This window comes from Diplotaxodon limnothrissa, linkage group LG23 (assembly GCF_057381915.1).
Source record: "Diplotaxodon limnothrissa isolate DT_005_m linkage group LG23, D_limnothrissa_male_GT1.1, whole genome shotgun sequence".
Taxonomy (NCBI): Eukaryota; Metazoa; Chordata; class Actinopteri; order Cichliformes; family Cichlidae; genus Diplotaxodon; species Diplotaxodon limnothrissa.
The window spans coordinates 40510847-40531573 of NC_140617.1; the positions used below are offsets into that span (position 1 = coordinate 40510847).

Consider the following 20727-nt stretch of genomic DNA (forward strand, 5'->3'; position numbering starts at 1 on the left):
AGAGTAACATAAGATAAATTACAACAAAATAGAAATTTTTTTTTTTAAACCACCTTCCACAAATATTACACACAGATCAGAACGTGTGTGAGGACATTCAAAGTGAATGAAACTCAAAAAAAAGCATGATTGTGGATTGTCGATGTTAATCAAGCACCATGAAATTACATCCGAATTTTGAAGAATGTCAAATAAAATTTAGTATAATGAGTTAAAACACACCGCTAGTCGTCAAAATACAAAAAAAGAAAAAGAAAATAATGTTGGTGTAAAATGACCAAAGAACATTTTATGCTCTAAAAAAACAAAAACAAATGATTGTTCCAGGAGGTGGAGGGATTTTTTTTAGAGAGGGGGGGAGGTTCAAACATACTTTGATAGTAGACACAACACAAACTCTTAAATAACTTTGAATACATTTCTAGAACCATGAATATAAACTCTCAAAATAAGAGACACTTTACATACATTACACAGTTTACAATACATGTTTGTCTCACTCACGTTCCTCATGTAAACTATTCAGAACCATGGTAAGAAACAATGGTACACTGTGAAAGTCACCAAACATTCTACAAAGCTATTTTTGATTTGTCGTTTCTTACGTTTCTTTTTCAGTAAAGTCACTTGTGATGTTAATGAGCGCTTAGCTGGAAATCTCCTCCAGGGACGCCAAAAAGTGTGATGTCTTTTCCCCAAAGAGTCCTTGTAGCTCTCGACAGCCCAGTGTGTTGTGTCTGTGACTTTTTAGTGATACACTCTGGATGCAAGTGTTGTTGATGAGTAATTTTTTTAGGCACTTCTACAGTTTTCTAAAATGGAACAGGATTATCGGTGATAGTAGGGTTGGACAGAACAACCGACGGTCACAGATAGCCCTCCAGTTGAAGTTCAAGTCATCTGTTTGCTTGACGAGTGTCGTCGAATGCACCGTTTTTTTTTTGTTTTTGTTTTTTTTAATTGTTTAGTCTTAGCACTTAAATCCTTCACCCTCCTCCAGGTAAAAAGCTCTCCTACCAGGCTTGGTGTCACCATCATGTGCCAGATCCCACTTTAAGTCCCAGTCTGCCGGCAGACCATCAGTCTCTAACACACACGCACACATGCACACGCACGCACACGCACGCACACACACGCACAAGGCTTGGCATGTCTGGAACAAACCCTCGCGCTTTGCTGAGCCCTTGGCACACACCCCAGCCTTCAGGCTTTTTCGGTAATGGCCACGACTATCTTCCGACTTCTCCTGTCACGACTGCATGCACAATCTATCAAAGATCTGAACCCAGCAACGCAACTAAAAAAGATGGCGAGTGGGTCCTATTTGCAGTGTGGGCAATGGCAAAAGAAAAAAAAAAGTGACCTCTTCCAAGCCTCAACTTTGGCAAGATGTTTCCAGAGATGAAAAGTTGGCAGAGGGAAGGGAGGGAGGAGCTTCATCATGGCATCTTAACAGCATCGGGTGGCAGATGAGGGTCGCGCAGGAACCCTCGCAGGGACAATCACACGAAGAGCTCATGAGCCTGGCTGCCCCGAGGACATTCAACTTTTGCAGAGAGAAAAGCAACGACCGCAAGACGAAAAACCCTCGTGAAAGCATCGCGTGCGTAGGTGTGTTGTGCATGGGGTCTCTGTGACTCTTCCTTGTCTTCAACATTAAACACTATACTTTCATATAGTGCAAATCAAACATCTGTGTTTTTCTTGACTAACCAAAGGGATGAATATTGTGCAGGTTGGTTTTTAGAATAAATATGCAAGAAGAGGAGATCCACGGTATTCTGAGAGAACAGTTGTTAAAATGACCTCTATAGTGTGTCTGCTATGTATGTACTATACATAAGAATATTTTTTGATGTTTTATTGTTAATAGTTTTTTTTTCTAGCAATACATACAGTATATATCTTTTTATTTTTTCCTGTGTGTGTGTGTGTGTGTGTGTGTGTGTGTGTGTGTGTGTGTGTGTGTGTGTGTGTGTTACACCGGTACTGCAGTTCTTATGGTTAAATTGAAGTGTTACACTCTTAGCATGCAGGTTGCTGGACCTCTATGGGAGAGGTTAGGTAGTATTTACAGAGGGGATGTTTTGGGTTTCCTAGTGCAGCTTCTTGACACTCCGTTCCCTTCCTGACTCTTACTTCAGGATAATCTGCAAGACAGAGACAGAGAAAGCAACGACAAAGAAAAAAAGAGAGAGAGCGTTTCAGTTTACCTATAAGACAGAAATACAACTTTATCTGCACACACTATTGTGTTTAAAAGCTTTGGAAATTCTTTATAAATCAAAAGACTAGCACTACGCCTAAAAAAATGTGGCCATGTTTTTGGAAGAAAATCAACTTTGTTTATTTCTAAGATTACATAAAATTGATTAGAAATATTGTAAAACACAATCTTCCTCCTCTCACCCCCAACCTGTCAGACAGCTGACCTGCTCTGAGCCTGTTTCTGCCCGAGGTTTCTTCCTGTTAAAATTGAGTTTTTCTTTCCCACTGTCGCCAAGTGTTTGCTTGTAGGGGTTGTTTGATTGTTAGGGTTTTCTCCCTATTACTGTATAAATACACAGAGCCCCATATCCAGCTACAAGCAACCCTGTATTCAAGTGGAGCATGTTGCTATCTAATGCAAAATGTGCCGAGTAAAGAAGCAATAAATCTGAGCATCACCCTCTGTGGCTTTCTAGCATTCCTAACAACAAACCTAATAAGACACTTAAATCCCCATCACCTAGTCAAACATTTTAAAGAAGCTAACAAAGAAAAAGTGGTTAAAGCTAAAGCTGTTCGGAGTTTCGAGCTAGCCACAAGCCAGCAGCCTCGGTATGAGCAAAGGATCAAAGCAGATAAGTGGAAAAATATGAAGATGAGTGAAAAACAGAAAAGTGTCGACGTCCTGTTACTTAGCAGCTTTTAACACACTGAAAAATGTAGTACCTGAACTTTATTTTCTTCGATAATTCTGCTGCACCTGCTTTTGTTTTTGTATAAGTGTCGTACATCAGATAAATATGTGTGTAAAACTCATTTTCAGCGTTTTCTCCCTTCCAGGAGAAAAGCACTTCATTTTCGTTAGTTTCACACAGAGAAGGCTATTTAATTGTAAAGTCTAACAACTAATTTATTATGAAAATAATATTCTGCATTGAAGCGAAGTTGATTTTTGTTTGAATGTGTTGTCATTGACGTTGTTGGAATCCTTAAAAAATAGCAATTGGTGCATCTCTAATCATTTTATTTTGGTTCTAATAAATGACAGCTGTTCGAGCTGAAGATTTCATACAGCACCTGCTGCCTGCGGGCCCTTGCTGTTACCACAACAGATAGAAAAGGTCCTCAACTGGCATCTTCATTAAATGGTACTGGTAAATGGTACCTGCTACATCCAGATTATTCAGCTGTTACTGGCATATCTTTATTGAGCTTCAGAAAAAAAGCTCATTTTTTAAAGGAGATTTTGAGACTATACAAAACCTGCAAAGTCTCAGCTGTGCTTGCATGACACAGTAGTATTTTAATATGATAAACGTGGATGATGTAACATTATGGATCTTTGTTATCTCTGCAAAATTCAGACCTAATAGAAATATGATTCCATTACCCATAAATGCATTTTATATTGTGACATTTATGATCAATTTAAGCAGACTGGCACCAAAGCAACAGGTATGAGGTGTTTACCACAACAACAATGTGTGAGAAAGGTCAGATGAGCACAGATAAGTATTTGCCAGTGAATAATACATATCTGTCTTACTGATGAGCTGTGGCAACATCACCAGCTTGGTGTTTCATGCAGATAAGAACCAAGCTTCTAACTATTTGCAAATAGCATTTAACCCTCGTCTGGTAACCTCGGTTTGTATTCTCTCTTTAAGATTAAGCCTAAACCGCCACACAACAAAGAGAAAGCGAGACAGTGTGAGACTGTCTATAAGGGGGGGCTGACAGGTAGGAGAGATGCTGGCTGCCATCATGTGGGCGCCACTGGCAGCAAGCCAACGCAGAACAAAGCCACATGACGCTTGTTAATAGACAATGGACGGCCAGCAAAGGACAGAAGCCGCTGGTCACACCACACATCACAGGAGGTCACCACAGTGGGAGAGAGCGTGTGATGTGCACAGGTCGAGAGAGAAGGCAGTGCAGTGTGGAAATTAGGGGAAAAAATTTGGGCTGCCAGATGGGTGGGATTTAACAGATAGGACGCTACAAACTAATGCCAAGAACTGTTTGCAGGTCCTGTTTGCCTTTGATTTGGTGCAGTGATACCAGCAGCGTGTTTCAGCCCAGAACGAGTCAGAGAGACAGCAGACGAAGATGACGTGCTGCAAAATCACAGCGGACATTTAAACTGCTGTACTTCCTTTTTTACGCGTTAATATCAGCTAATTATAAGAACTGCACGGTATCACAGTGACCTAGTTTGCAAATTTCATAAGATGAAATATTAATTAAGTGATAAGAATTAAAGCAGGTTCCCTCTACAGCAAGGTGAAGCATCCAACTCTTATGCTCCAGCTGAAGAGCTCCTCGACATAACAATGTGAAATTCTACTTGAGCATAATCTTCCCATCAGTCCAGCAGCCAAAGCGATCCCCTCTAGGCTGCAAGTCTGAGTCGACTGCAGCACAGCGACAGCAGAGGGTGCTGCAACTTCACAATCTCCAGTAATATGTAGCACTTCACAACTGGAGACCCCGGCAGCATTAGGACATGCTTAATATGTGCAAGGACATGCAACGATGTGCGTCGCATGAATAGTTCAGAAGGTCATGAATCGACCAGACTCCTGAGGTCTTAACGAGTGTCAGCATCCTGGCGTCACAGGGGTGTGTAATACCCTTTAGACACAGATTTCCTCGGCTGAACACGACGCCCAATTAATTATCGAGTTCGGCTCAAGCTGTCTCGGCCCAGGATTTATGTTAAAGAACCAATATAATAATCAAAGCTAAAAAGCTGACGGCAGGCCGCTAGTATCGGGACAAATGCGCCACTGTTTAGGACAGAGTGACGTCGGCAGCCCCGTACCCTCAGAAAATGCCTGGGTGTGTATTCGGAAAAGCCATATGATTTTTATGACTGCACTGAATGCAGCACAGCTGGTGATTACAAGGGCTAACTGTGTCCGAGGCCCTGCTCATACCTGGCATTAGCTGGAGGGATCTTTATATGGGCTGGAGAGGAGGTGAGAGAAAGAGTCGGGTAGGGGGTGGAGTGTAAGTGGGGGGGGGGGGGACACACGGAGACAGAGAGCAAAGGCTGACGTCAGTGTTTCTCCGGCTCCTTGTCCCACATGCATCTTTAAAGAGCAGCTCTGCTTCCTGCTGCTACTGCTGCTGCATGCCAATTACAGGACGAGTCGGTGACTCACAGGAAGTGCACACGCTGCTGGCCTATGAGGGGCAATAAAGCGCACAAGTGGTGGGACCAGACCCGTGGTTAATGATGGAAAGGGGATCTTGGAGAAAGCATTTATGTTCCTTTTTTTAATTTGAAATGTGAGCAGTCATTTCTTACGGTGAGAGCTCTAATCTTGATGTTAGATATCACTTTTATAGGCATCATGAAAATGTTTAATTTCAAGGAAATGTAAGGGGTTTTTTTTCACATTGAGATAGTAAGCAAAAGTACAAAAAAAGAAAAATATGGAGGAGCAGAGTCTGAAAAAGAGGTGGGGAAGGATTATATTGGTCCTTGGTATAGTAGTAGGCACTGCTATTATAATAAGTGAGATAATTTTACGCATTTATTTGCGTCTTTCGTCATGTTGTCATGTTGAATGTTTTCCTAAATTCAATTAAGACACACATGCCGTGTGGTGGAAATATTTTTCATGTGCTCGCCCGTGTGTCCTCAGCGTACCTCTATACAGAACTACCAGTAAATGATTGCCAGCTGCATGAGGCATTGTGCTGAAATTTCCAGGTTTAAAATGGGGCACACATGCGTCACTCTGGCATTCAAAAAACTGGCCTTGCTTCCCTGGCTCTTGCTTGACACGTGGCAACAGGAGAGCCGCCGATCAGGGGCCATTTTTAGACAGCTTCTGTGATCTTCTTTTTTTTTTTTCCTGCGTCTCTCACCCTGACAAGTGTAGCCTAGAACTGTTGCCTCACATGATTTATTCTCCCTTTTATCCTGCAACCAGGAAAAGGTAAAAAGGTGAAGCCGAGAGGAGTGGAAAACAGGAATAGATCCAACATAGCTGCTGTTACGAACCGGCTGTTAGGTGCTGCGGAAATCGTCTGTGTGTATTTGCTTGAACGTGTGTGTTTGCAGAGAACACAAGCAGTACAGATGAGGCCCCTACTGCAGATGGAGAGGCTTATTTGACGACAACAACAAGAAAAGTGGAAAATAAAACTAATTTTAAAAAACAAACAAAAAACAAAAAACAAAAAACAAACAGAACATGCAAAAAAAAACAAAAATCAGGAAGTAGTGCAACACAACACAACTACTACTTGCAAATGTGGGAGCTCTGAAGAAGTGCTTATCGGGTTTGCCTAATGCGGGCTGTGATTTATAAGAGGTACACTGCTTTTTGCTTTAAATTGTCTAGAAAACACCCACTCACAGGCTTTCATGCCAGTGTGAGCGTGCTCTGTGCAGGTGCACCGATGGACAGATGGGGATGGGCTAGGTGTGGGTTAAGGTTATCGCAGCCCAGTACTTATTCAGAGCTCCGGGGACTGATGAAAGAAAGCTTTAAAAGGAGCAAACCTGATTGGCTGGTGCTGTTGCTGCGTAGGGGACACTTGTGGCAGGAGTTGTTGCTGCAGAGACAGTAGCAGGCGTAGCACTGTACATCATTGGGACTTTGTTTTGAGGGTGGGAAAGGGAAGAGGGGAGGAAGAGGAGGAATGGGGGTAAGAGGGAAGGAGGTGGTAGCAATGGACAGGTAGGTGGAGCATTATGGTAGTTGTGGTAACAGTTGTGGTGCGTGCGTGCGTGCATGGGTGCGTGCGTGCATGTTGACGAGGTGGTTGTTGTTTATTTTTTGTTGTTGGTGTTGATGGTGGCGGATGTTACAGAGAGCCAGCAAGCCATCGTTAGGGTTACACCGGCAGATGGCATGCAACCATTCACAATGCAAAGCAAAGGAGGTCAGGAAGAAAGAAAGAAAGGAAAAGAGAGCATGGGAGAAAAAAAAACAAGAGGAGAGAAGCTGATTACAATCACAAGTAAGGAAATTTATGTGGAAAATCAGTTTGCTGTTTTTCCCAGAGAAATTAAAGGGCACAAGACACCAATTAGGATGAATCGATGGCATGGGGATGGGAACTTTTCAATTCGTGTGGGCTGACGAGTCAAACAGCAGAGATGTGGCTGTTAGGGCTTATTTCTAGTCATTAGTTTACCTTGTTGCTAATGTTGGACCTGCTGATGTTATCAGCTGAATTTCTGGTAATTCCCATCCCCTGTTGTGCGGCGACAAATGCTCCGGTTTGTGTGTAATTTCTCTGGGAAACTGATTTAAATTTCCTGATCAACACAGCACAGCAAACAGACAAAACTATCCTACAGCTTAAGAACAGATCAGTCTGCGGCGTCCACGCTAACACTTTAAACATTAGCAAGAGAGTGAGTCAGCGGCGAGACGAGCGCTGAAAAGTCACATCTCTTCCAGGTGAAACAAAACGGGCAGCTTGATAATAACTCACAAGTGTTCGAATCATGTCCTTTTGTCTCACCTGCAAGGGGGGCTGCAGATAGTGCCCACTCATACCCCCACCCCCACCCCTCCATCCCCCAAAACTCCCACCTAAATCAGACAGTGTGTGTGTGAGAGAGCAAATAGAAGGTCAGAACCTACCAAGACTGCTAGCGGGAGTCATGCACAAGACTGACCCTGTTGTGTTCATGCAGAGAAAGATAAAGAGAGAAAGGGGGGAAACAGAGAGGGAGAGAGAGAGAGAGAGGGAGAGAGAGAGGAGGAAATAAATGGGTTAATCGAGAGGAAGGAGAACAACAAGGTTAGACAAGACACACAGAAAAAAAACCCAAAAGGCTTGAGGACTTCACTCAGCTCAGTTGCTATTGTTACTGGAGCAATGTCGGCTGATTATGAAAGCAAGCAGAGATGTATTAAGTTGTTGAGTTATTTATTAGTTAGAATACTGTTTATATGCAGCTGCAGCAAAGTTTAACATAAAGCAAACTTAGGTACGGAAAAATCTGGACAAGTTTAGCAAAGTGCAATGCAGCGCTAATGTAAGTCTGTCTGTCCAGTTTTCCATTTTTCAGGGAGTTTTTCCCGAGGTCAGAGGATATTCATTTTTGGTGACATATTGTATTAATGTGTCATTTCAGGCTGCACAATATTTAAAAAAGACTTGAGCCTGCTCGTATTGTATGTTAGGCTTCTTACAACAACATGCTGTTCTGCATGTTTCTTGTTTTGGAATTTCTGAATAGCTGCACATGATTAAATGATCATATCAAAAAAAATAAACAGACAAAGAAATCGCACTTTTTGGTCAAAAAAAAAAGAGGCAAGAATAAAACTGAAGAGGTGTGCCAGACAGCAGCATCATGCAGTATCAGTACAATGATGTGCACAGGCTTCTATCCAGATCAGATGGAGATACGTGGGGTTTTTACTGTACTCAGGTAAGCCTCCATCACATACATATTACAGGCAAACAACTCCTGAGACTTTTCTTTTTATCTTAACTTTGAAGAAACCCCACCTATCTGAAATGTAAAAGGTTATTAAAAAAATGCAACTGTGAGCCAGGCTACGCCCCACACACAGATACACACAGAGGAAGGGATGATGAAGCACCATTAGGAATCCCGTACCAAGGGAAACAAAAAGAGCAGGCAGGTAGTGAGAAGAGCGAGGGATAGGAGTTTTATCCTCATGAGTCATGAGTGTGGCTACAGGCTACCATATTAGCTGCAGTTAACTCATTTAGCAAGTGACTCAAGGGCCCTTCAGGTACTGCTATTTTCTGTGCGAAAAGCAGACAGAGTGTTCATTTGCGGGTAAAAATCACTGAATAAATTTGGTAAAACTGGAATAAAATTATCGCCAAAATAACAATAATCACCATATTTTGTATATTTTAGTATTGCACTTGTGCTGAAACAGTTGGGCTTGTTTTGCTCCTTTGTATGCTTGGGGATTAGACTGGCAGGTGTATCATATTGAGGTGGTAATATATGATAGCTTTCATTGCTCTGATCAAAGCGCGCACTGCCCTTCCACCTGGCAGCAATTATGTGTTTATATTTGCAGGCACTAGATCAAAGTTTTAGGGATGGCGCAGTGAATATTGAAAACACACCCTCACAGCGAAGGCCTTTATTAGCATCACTCAAATAAATCCATGCCAAAAGATGAAAATTAGGCTAAACAGATGTAAACGGTCATTTGAGAATCCCCTCTTTTATGCGTGTGAAGCTCCAAAACAACAACACGTTTGGAGGATAGCTGTGCGTCTGTGTGTGCGTGCGTGCTCCGCATACCTATGAGTGCTTTGCTTCTATCTGCATCTGCGTGCTGCGTGTGTGTCTTACCTGTGGGAAAGAAAGCGGGCTGCTGGAGCTGTGCGTTGGCCAGCGCCTGCTGGTAGTGCAAAACACTGGGGTTGAACAGGGAGCTCGCTCCGTTGCTCTTCTCAAGTGCTGGTCTCTTTGGTAGGGGCTGGAGGACGCCGTGGGGGAACGCCTAGCCACCGACAACACACACACACACACACAACAGGAGCACAGCAGATTTGAACTGTATACTCACACAAGTCGACACTAACATTTCCTAAATCTGGTATTTGTCTATGCACAGCACAAGAAGGCAAAAATGGAAACTTGCTGTAACTATCACAAGGACAATGAGAAACTACACCGTAGCAGGGCAATCGTCAACAACACATTAAAGAAAGTGCGATAGCTGGAGTTATTTTAACATTACATTGTAGTTGTTCAGTTAACAAATGTACAGTACAATCTAGACTTGCCACTGGTGATCATAAATGATACGTATTTATATCATTAAAGTCTTTTACAGGGTTTCACAAAAAACAAAAGAGCCAAATTAAATTTTGTGAGTGGCTACAGTACAATTAAAGAAGCTACATGCAAAGCAAAAGGTGAAAGGTCAAAGTACCAGGTCTACAGTTGCCTCGAGGGGTCGCTTCATTGCTTTGGCAGTCGACTGAGTCTTTAATTAGCAGGCAGCGAGCACATGATGGCAGTGGGCCAATGGGATTCAAGCGTATTAACATACAGGTAACAGCAAGCAGAGGTGCGTCATGGGGGACAGCATTGCATTGTGGATAGGTGAGAAGGAAAAAAACAAAAACAAAAATAATCTGAATGCAAGTATACCACATACAAAACAATAGGCATGCACATAAACAAAAATTTGTTTTGTTTCGTTTACTTTAAAGAAACATTGCTACTTTTTGAATTAGTACAAAAGGCAAAAAAAAAGCATCTACAATTAAACTTTGGTTAAAAAAATAAGCAAGATTCTACAATGTACTCCAAAGCTACCGGGAAAGCATTTAGTAACTAACTACTTCTGAACAGCAAGAACAGAAAAGTAGTACGCTAAACACGACTGGCTCAGACTAGGAATATTGATCTGACACTTGATGTGAGATCTGCGCTGAAGTTCTCAGCAGTGTTCAAAGTAAGACACTACAGACCTACGCACACAACCATTAAGGCGCTCCTGGAGAAAGCTAACCTATTTGATGACGTGAGGTGGTTCGAGGCTGACAAACGTTAAAATGTACACAACAGACTCGGATGTGAGTGAGGTAAAAAAAAGACACAGCCCTCACAACCAGCAGCAAGAACTGGATACCTTTGTGAAGGCAAATTTAAAAAAACAAAACAAAACAAAAAACTACAAATTAGTACAGTTACTAGCAAAGGCTAACAAAAATAGTTTAACAACCACATCCTTCTCTGTAGCGTCAATTCAACTACAGACACATCCTCAAACTAAATCTGCGTTGTGAGGGTGTGTGGCGTTGTTAGGTGTGATCAATGAACTCGGGAAGGTGAGGCAACGTTACAGTTTAATAACATAATGTGGAGCTCTGTTTATTAAAATTCCTCTAATCTAACAAAGTAAAAATAAGTCATTTTATATCAATTGTTTTTGTGCTAACTTCTTAAAAAACATCCTGATATTTGATGTCACTGCTGAGAGGGGGAAAAAAAGAAAAAAGATGACACGGGTGTGATGAACACAGCACTTAAGGGTCCATGCACAAGCCTATGCTTCATGTATGTGGGTTTTTTAATAGTATGTATGTATGTCCAATTAAACAGCAACAATGCATTGCTGATGCACCACAGAGTTAAACATTGCGGTTAGTTAAAATGAAAGATGCTCTATTAAAGTGACATGAAAAGCAAAGATGACTGCATTCGCCTTTGTAATGAGGAAGAAGATCACAGCATGGCAAGCAACACGTAATGTGTCACAGTAAAACAACATAATCTCAGTGAGAGGACCTTTTTACTGTAACTGCATCAGTTAATGTGTAACCTTATCTACTGTGCGCTTTATCCTATTTGCTTTAGATTTTAAAAAGTGAATTATGGATAATGGTATTACCTATTCACAGCAGTGCAGCAAAACAGGTTTTATGGGTCTCTGCTTCAATAAAAGGACTAAAAGAAAATTGGATTAAAGGTGCTGACTAAACAACTCGTTGTCCTAAGGTTAGCCCTCCTCACCTCTAGTGCAGAATCTGACTGCACAATTTGGGAATTGGGTCATAAAGTTGATAAACTGGGGAGGAAGACGGGAGGAGTATGAGCAAAGGATTGTGAAGAGGATGCACCGGCAATATAAACTCGTGGTACCTTTAAGAAAACAGCGCAGTCAGGTCAACATCAGGTTACAGCGCCTTCGGGTCTCAAGGCCTTTTTTCTTATTTATGGATGCTTCAATTTGCTGTTGCTTGAATGCAGCTGCTAATATGTGCACACGCTAGCCTGCCTTATCATCCACGCTGTGGATCAGTCATGAAGGAAGAAGAAGGAGAGCAAGCAGCAATGGAGCCAGCCAATGAGAGGTGTGTGCGACGCACAAAGCATGCCCATGCCATGGAGGAAAAAAAGTCAGTGAGCACACTGGCGCAGTGCAAGGTGTGCGAGTGCAGTTAGCCACAGGATCATTCAAAAGAAGCCGCTCAGAGGCCGGGGAAAGGCGGGGCACAGCCAAGACATAATGCCAAACTCTTCTCACTGTCTCTCTGGCTGACTTGAATTCTGTCTGCTCCTCACATTGTTGGGGAAGTTTTATTTATTTATTTATTTATATTTGGTCAAAATAAAGGCAGAGGTAGGATGCTGCATCCTCATCCGTCCCAAATTCAATTTGTATTGATCTGCAGAGAACCGCACTTATCATTGAGAGCAGTGGGGTTGGATGAGGGGGTGAGCCAGGATATTGTCTTTGTACGAAACAAGGGCATTGGAAAATAAAAGAGGACTGCAGAGAGATAATAACAGATTGTTCTTGCGGAGTTACACTGATTTGTTTAGGTCTCGCTAAAGCCTTTTTATTCTATACAAAGGCCACTCTTTGGGATGACTATTGTTGGTGAATTGTGCACTGGAGTCCACTAGAAAAAACCCGGCAGAGGTGGGTAGGTTTTGTGCAGTAATAAAGCAGTGCTCCACATTTTATGTTACTGTAGGTGACACGGTCAGCAACATGTGCTTAGGTTTCGTGTACGTCAAGATGATTTGGATTAATGTTTTGCCTTCAGAGGGCCTATGTGTTATGTAGTCTAACTAGTACAAACTTTACTCAGAAGGGTCTCTTGATCTGAAACATTATGTGATTTGTATAAAGGCAGGTAGCACCAGGCACAGCAGTTTTATTACCACCTCCCCTCTGCTATAATAAATTTGATTTCACTGCGATATACTGTATATATTATGTTGTGCTTCTTATGTCTATCCATAAAACTTCCAATCATCATTTATTTGATGCACAAATAATAGAAAAAAGTATAAAAGTTTTCCACAGCCTCAACTCTTAGAAAGTTCCAGGTATGCTGTATATAAGAGCTATAAAACAGCCCATCTAAATGTTACAAGCTCTTCCACTATAAACACTAAACAAGCAGAAACCTTGTGAAACTAGTATGTTTGTGTCTTTCCTGCTCTACTGCTGTGAAGCCACGAGACACAGAAGGTGGGCTGTACTCTCACCATGGCTGCAGCTGTGGCAGCAGCTTGCGCAGCCACAGCTGTCTGGTTGGCCTGGTGTTGGGCGGCCTTAATCTTGGCCTGCAGGTGGGCGGGGGGGTGGAAGTACTTGCACTTCTCGCGAGAGCAGCGACTCTTGATGTAGTCCATGCACACGGTGACCGTGTTGTCGCTGGTGTCGATCATGGGGCTGTCGCTCGGGTGGGCGAAACGGCAGTCTGTCTCGCCGCGAGCGCAGTTGCCCCGCTGGAACTCGCGGCAAACCTGGAAGCGGGACAGTCACACGCACACAAGGACACACACGCACACAGACAGACACGCATGGACACGTTCACACAGAGGAAACAAACACACGTAGAAGACAAAACAGTGAATGCTTTAGCTTTCGGTACATGTCAGGAAACAAAACAAGGCTGCTCTCATTGCTTTAGCTAGCAGCGGCTCCTTATATTTCTTGTCATCTTAAAGCAAGATGACTCAAGCAGACATCAAAATCTTGATAAGATTATTAGATTTATCTTTAAGGATTTGAAATTTTGTCATCTGACTGTTTTAACTATGACAAGCCTGAAACATCAGGGATTTTCCAGTCGAGAAAAGCTTCTGACACACCCAAAAGATGTCAAAGCCATTAATGCTGGGCATCATTTACTCAAATATTACCTACATTTCTGTTGATCAGATGATCAAAAACAACAGAATGCATGCATTTCTGTTCAATAAGAGATTGCTCTTTTGCTCTTTTTACATTGCTCTCACTGATAATGCTTACAAGCATAATCATCCTCCAAGTTTAATACTGCATAATAGAGCAAAAAGACTTTTTTTCACACAACGCCTATATGATAACAACAATAACAATTACCAACACATAATGAATTATGGCTGCAGTGGTTCATGTGAGTGTAAGGAGTGTGAGAAGCAGCACAGCGGGTTAATAAATAATATATTACATATATGGGAGAATATTAAAAGCACACTGTGAGATACTGTATAAACATTTGCCATATAGATTTATTCATAGTGATGCGCTTCTCTCCAAAAAGAAGATAACTGCAATAACAATCTTCTCTCAGCGTCCCCCAAAATAAAACGTATATGTGATACACATAATATTAAAAAAGGGAAAAATGAAAAAACATAATTTTGTGTTATTTGTTGTTGTTTTTTTTAAATAAGGCTATTAATTAGTTTTGGACACAGTGTGAAAAGGGCTCAACAAAACGTAACAAAACCTAAGTGTGTGTGTTCAACTGTTCAGAGGCTTGGGCGTAATCACAGGAGGGATCTGCTTTTGACTTCCACTCTAGGACTGAGACACACACACATATACAGGCACACACAGACATATACACACACACGTGTGCACGATGGCTTTGTGGGGGAGTATGTAAGTGTCTCAGAGGGATACTGTTTCATTAGAGGCTGCTTCATTCAGTTGCTAAGTGATAGCACTCTGCAGAAAAACACATACAGGCACACACCTACACATCACCTCTAGGTCTTAGGGAGATTATTGTTTATCTTTATAAATATAGCGGGGTAAAAAAACAAAAAAACAAAAAAAACTCCACTGCCTCACAATCACAGAGCTATTCTCATTCAGCGTCGTTTGCCAGGGGGGCAGATGGAGATGGCTGAAGTTGCTGAAAGCGTCCCAGCCGAACTGCATCTGTCTAGCAAGTAGCAGTTTATCTTGAAAAAATTCCAATTACAAAATCTTCAATAACACCATCTTATTTATTACTTCTACAAGGCATAACAAAATCATACCCCTTAAGTTGTGTTCAAGGACACAGCTGATATAAAGATCTATGAGGAGAGGAGCCTAATACTGATGTTTCCATGAAAAATGATCCCCCCCTGAAAGACAAAGCCTGGATACGTGCTGGTTATAAAACAGCTACCGCAGTTACAAATCTCACAGCCTCTTTTTTTTTTTTTTATAAAAGAAACATGATTTGAGATTTAATTGTTTTGCTCCCACTTAACTTTTTCAGAGCCTGAATTGTTTATTTGGACTCATTCCAAGGCAACTTCAAAGTGTATTTATTCACGTCATTTATAACTTGCTTATAAAACAGAATGCTAAAAACTTGCTTACCCTTTCAGGTCATTATCTAAGGTAAATTATACTACAAGTAGCGCATTTAAAAAAGCTAATTCAAAGTGGAGAGTTTGTATATGGCTGTATTTTCATCGCTGCAAACTCTTGTGGAAATTAAAGGAAGTAGTTTGCATTTTTTACCAGTATAAAGAAAATCTTTGGAGAGAGCAGACATGTTTTTGGAAGTACTGCATCACAGAGGGTCCTGTAAAAGCTCCTGAACTATAAAGGATACTCATTTATAATCACAGTAAGATGCTACACTAATTACACTTCACAGCCTCAAAGAGTACATTCACTATGATTAAGTGCCATGCAGGAGAATTCTGATTGGGTGGGTCACCTCCAGCTTGTCAGTACGCAGAAGTTTCTGGTTGGAGGAAGAGCCAGCGGTCACGGAGACGGGCGGGCTGCCGGGGACGATAACCGGAGTGCTGGGCAGGATGTCTGTTGGCACCAGACCCATGCTGTGGGACATGGGAGTCAGGTAGGGTGTGTAGCTTAAACCTGCGCTGGACCCCAGCCCCTGGCTGACTGGAAACGTCTGCTGCAGATGGAGAGAAACGACATGTTTATGACTGCTCTTTCAGTAGCTATTTTTCACATCCTTAATTAAAATGGTAAGGATAGATAAAAAAAATGCTGAACTGAAAGATGATGGATGTAGGCAGGGACAGTGGGAAGTGGAGGGTGAAAGGCAGTAAGAGGGTATGGAGATGAGAAAGAAAGAGAGAAGTAAGGGGGAAAGAGACACCAAAGGCAAATGAACAGAGGGTGCAGCTGGGGAGAGAATGTGGCAGGTAGAGAGAGAGAGAGTGGGAAAGGGATCGGCTTGAGAAAAAAAAAGAGAGAGAGGAGTGTGAGAGTAGAAACAAGAGGAGGTTCAGTTTTTTTTTGTTTTTTTTTAACCGTTATGTATCCCAGGAAGATTTTGCTGAGCATGCACGTTCTTTTTTTGTTACACCTAGCACTAAACTGATGCAGTTAAACAAAGTCACACCTGGCAGCTACCCAGTGCAACCACAGTATAGGGCTGGCTGCTGAGCAACTCCCTGAGGACAGCTGGGGACTTTTTGTACGTTGCACAAGGGCATTACAAAAGCGAAGAAAAAATTTCTGATCTTCCAAGCCTGAGACGTAATCTAAAAACAGTCAAATCTGAGAGTTTAGATAACAATAAAGTACCTTACCAAAGACTGGATAAAGTCAGTGAATCGCATTGCTTGACGCCAAACTTTTTAATGCTAATCACGACAATGGAATTCACTGCTATTTTCTCAGAGAGACAATCAATTCCCACAGTAGCGAGTTCACACTAACCACAGGTTGCATGGTGGTGCCGGGGATCATAAACTGCATTTGTTGAGCCAACATGGCGGCAGCTGTCTTCTGCTGGATCAGGTTATTTCGCCCGTTGATCTCCAGCTGGGTCTTCAGGTGAGCAGGTGGGTGGAGGTATTTGCAGTTCTCTCGTGTGCAGCGACCCTGAGCACAAGTAAACAAATGTGATGGGGGAGAGGAAGGCGAGAGGGCGAGGGAGACAAAACAAGTCGTTAATGGTCCGAAAACTTCAACTCTCTCATCAACAGCATGAACAGAAAAGCAGCCAGTTTTTTGTTGATAAAGCTGAGTGTGACTAGGCTGTGGGCCTGCCTGAGGATGTGGCAGATACGTGGGCACTGACTCCAAAACATCAGGTGCTTGAAGGCAGCATACATATTCATACAGAGTGTGAAACAGAAATTCATGGGGATGGTTTGTGCTTTTGAGCAGAAACAACGCTATGGAAGATGATTACCATTTGATCTACTAGGTTTTTAACTGGAAGGTTAAAAGGTCATGCTTGCAACATGGACACACTGTCTACCTAGTATTCGTTGCAGATTGGGGGGGGGGGGGGGGGGGGGGGGGGGGTAGGCTTGCAGAGGCCATGGTGGATAAAGGCAATTACACTGTCAACCCAGAGGCTAACAGCAAACACAATAATCCAATATGGATCCAGGCTGCTGTGCTTACTGCAACGAGAGTGGGTGGAAGAGAGAGGGGAGAGGAGAGGTCAGGGGGGAGCGACAAAGTGAATGGTAGCATGAAAAAGGACTCTGGAGCTATGTGGAAGATGGTACATAAAGGCGAGGAGAGAAGAAGAAAAGATGTGGGCAGAACAGACTGTTCGGAATTAGCAGAGAGGACAAAGGTCAAGGAGAAAACAGGAGAGATGACACATCTGGCATGACACGGCAAGTCTTGGTGAATGTGATCGAGAGAAGAGGTAACTGAGCTAAGCTTAGCGCAGTCTCGCACAAACGGCTCTGCTGCTTTGTCCGAATGCCCCTTTAACTCCATGACACAGATGAGCGTCACCACAGTGGCCTGATTAGCATTATCATACTCATCACTCCTCTATATGAAAGTATGACAGGTCTGCCTAGCTTCCACGCAGTGATCGGTTATGACTGAGTTTAATTACACAAGCGCTGCTCTCAAACACTACATCCATACCCAGACAGACAAAATGACAACAAACCACCAGGCAAAGCTACACACAGGATGTGTCTCATGTACTGTGGCGGTCTGGCGTGTGCAATGATGTGTATTATATTTGACAGGGTAGGGGGACTCCAGCTGAGTAGTGCAGTGAATTGTGAAAATGCCAATGACAGACAAAAAAAGGAAACAGCCAGCTTCAAGTTGAGTGGGGAATGTATAAATATTATATCAGTCTCCTGATATTATTATCATTCTAATGATAGTTGTGATTATTAGTACATGATCTATATATATTATATATGCGTGACTGAAACCCATGTGCAAATTGTCGCTGCTAAGCAACTTAGGAGGCCTATTATCTGTCTTATGTATACTGTTACAGTAGTAGAGTTGATGTCTGTGTATGTACAAGCAATTGATATAAAGTAGTAACTCAGTTTCAGACTTAAGTTTAATAAAGTTTTTCTACTCTTGGATCTGTTTGATATCAAACTGAGTGGAGAACCTTTATAATGGTCATCTCAGGGAGACTATAACTGTGAGCATCGAAGGGGTTCACCCACCTGCTGCTTCAAATTTTACAAGGAGGATGCCAGTCAGAAGAAAAGTGAGGGGGAAAGGAGCTAAAATACTTTGTTTCAGACCTGTTTTTTGTGTTGGAATATCTGAGGTTTAAATCACCAAATGTATCTGTATCGGTTTTAAAAATCCTATATGCATGGCAAAATATACATGAATGATTATTAACTATGATTCATGCAAAGCTGCTAAATAAATAGTCTCTTCAAGTCTCATCAAAGCAAAAACCAATATAACTATCCTGCTATTCTGTTCTTCGTGGCAGATATTAAAAGGCACTCCCAAACACACTGTTAGTGTTGTTCCAATTACAACTGATTGGAAGCGCAAGAGAGCAAAGCCACAAAGGATATGAAGTCTGTAAACACTATAGGCTCCTTTGCAATCACTTTTTCACATGAGTAATAAGATACATACAAACAAAGTTGATCCCAGGTTCAAGACTTTCAGAGACCTGGGTGCAGAACTATGAGTCAAAAGAGACTGACCTCTAAAACCTGGTGTCAGAGCTGCAGTGAGCCGGCTCTGGTGTCAGAGCTGGCTCACTGCAGCCACTACCTCCCTCCTCCTTCATGGCTCACACGCACAAAATCACACCTGCCCACACATACGCATACTAAATCTCTCAATCGCAACAAGCATCACCCACACACACACATACACACACCGGCTTAGGGATGCAGGCTAATGGATATACACACTGTTGTACTCAGCTCCATTCAGCCCTGTCCAGATCAGAGGAATAATGTTAGTGCTGGACCAAAAACCTCAGAGGTGTCCAAACTAATTGAAGCCTTATGCACCGCCACCACAGTCAAAAGTGACAAAAGGTGTGTGTCGGTGCTCTATGTGTGTTTTGTGTCTCTGTGTCCACAAGAGAGGATGCGTAGGCAGGTGTAACTGGTAGGCAGGGAGCTGGTGCTGAAGCTGAGCTCTGGACAGCATCCCAAACCGAGTCTGCGGGGAAGCGCAGCATCAATATCGCGCCCCGCAGAGATCACAGACACAGACGGACACAAATAAAGAGACACGCAAAAAAAAACACACACCACAGACCCTCACCGCACACTATGTCGCTCAGTTCACTCCAGACTGCACTCTGGAGCCATTACCTCACTTTCTGCTCCATATTCGGTTCATCTACAGCCAGTGAATGACATATGCTTTCTGCAAATGCTCGTCATTAGTCTTCACTTAAAGCGATGAGGTAAATGGTGGCGAAGCTCCTTGTTTTGTGATTCTTACTAAATACAGGCCTTGGAATTGTAGAACTTTCTCCTTTTATCTCGTCAAACTTTATTTAAGAGCATTTTCTTACTGATCTATTCACGATCTTTCACAGCATTGTGCTTGGTCTTTGCATAAATTTGTTTTAATTTATCCCAGTTTTCATCTAGTCTGTAGGTGGAAGAAGAAGCAATAAAAATAAGTAGTTTCAGTGCTCGAATTTATTATATAAACATCCCTTATTTGCAGGAGATTGCGGGATATAGTTCGTGTACGTAAGCTATATCGATCTCCGCCTATATTTACAGTGGTGTTTAAAGCAGAATAATCAATGTTCAGTAATTTCCCCAGCAAGAAATTTTTATTTGTTAGCAGGATTACTCAAAAATTTATTGACAGATCTGCATGATATTTGTTTTTATCAGCGGTGGAGATCTTAAAAGCACCTTGTATAATTGATCCAGATCTGGATCTATTCATTTTTGGAATTATTACCAAAAATAATTGATAAAAGACATTTGGTGCCACAGTTTTTAAAACAAATTATCCTGATATTCGCAGGAAAATATCACAAACTAATCTGCAGATATTTTTCTGGACCCAGAGTTGCAGTTTATGCATATCAGACCTTTTTTTCTTCTTTTTGTTGTTAGTTACCGTGTCAAATCTCAAAAGACATTAAAAGTTTATAGTGACACAAAAGTCATACAACTTATGTAGATCCGTGGGACTGAAGTAGTTAAAAACTCAAAGGTTAGCAGATGTTAAAACATGTTTCGGCATAAGTGTGTAAGGTAAGGGTGTGTTGGGGACTAAGGCCCCTAGGCAGTTAGCTACCTTTGATAGAAGTCAAAGTTTACTTAATAAATCCCGGTTGCTAATGTGAAATGGGATCCATGAAGACCAGTTTGAGTAATGGGGTCTCAAGACACCACATCAGACACTCATAATACTGTGCAGTGAGGATCCTTGGACTGTGAAGTTCAAGGCTGCAAGATACTAAAATACCAATTTGGCCGATATAGATAACAATATTTTTACAGTCTTTTAATTTTGTTTTTGTTCTTATTTATTCACCTTTTTGTTTTACGGTAATAAATTAATCTTAAAATAATTTACTGACCTGTTTAAAAGTCTT

The 20727-nt window shown here is 42.0% G+C and overlaps 1 protein-coding gene across 7 annotated transcripts in view; it reads right to left on the minus strand.

Moving 5' to 3' along the window:
- Positions 1–1930: 1930 nt before the first annotated feature.
- The window catches only part of LOC146608671 (muscleblind-like protein 2a), a 50010-nt gene continuing 31213 nt past the window's right edge, over positions 1931–20727 (minus strand). For 2 of the 7 annotated variants that reach the window (XM_085348547.1, XM_085348546.1), the window contains 7 exons: positions 16617–16781; positions 15640–15843; positions 13193–13453; positions 9530–9680; positions 7821–7856; positions 6728–6822; positions 2072–2150 (listed from right to left, as the gene is read on the minus strand). In XM_085348547.1, the coding sequence (XP_085204673.1) occupies positions 2136–2150; positions 6728–6822; positions 7821–7856; positions 9530–9680; positions 13193–13453; positions 15640–15843; positions 16617–16781 (927 nt within the window). In that variant the 3' untranslated portion in view covers positions 2072–2135. Of the gene's footprint in view, positions 2151–6727; positions 6823–7820; positions 7857–9529; positions 9681–13192; positions 13454–15639; positions 15844–16616; positions 16782–20727 lie in introns of all 7 variants that reach the window. The other 5 variants (XM_085348548.1, XM_085348552.1, XM_085348551.1 and 2 more) reach the window with 5 other exon arrangements.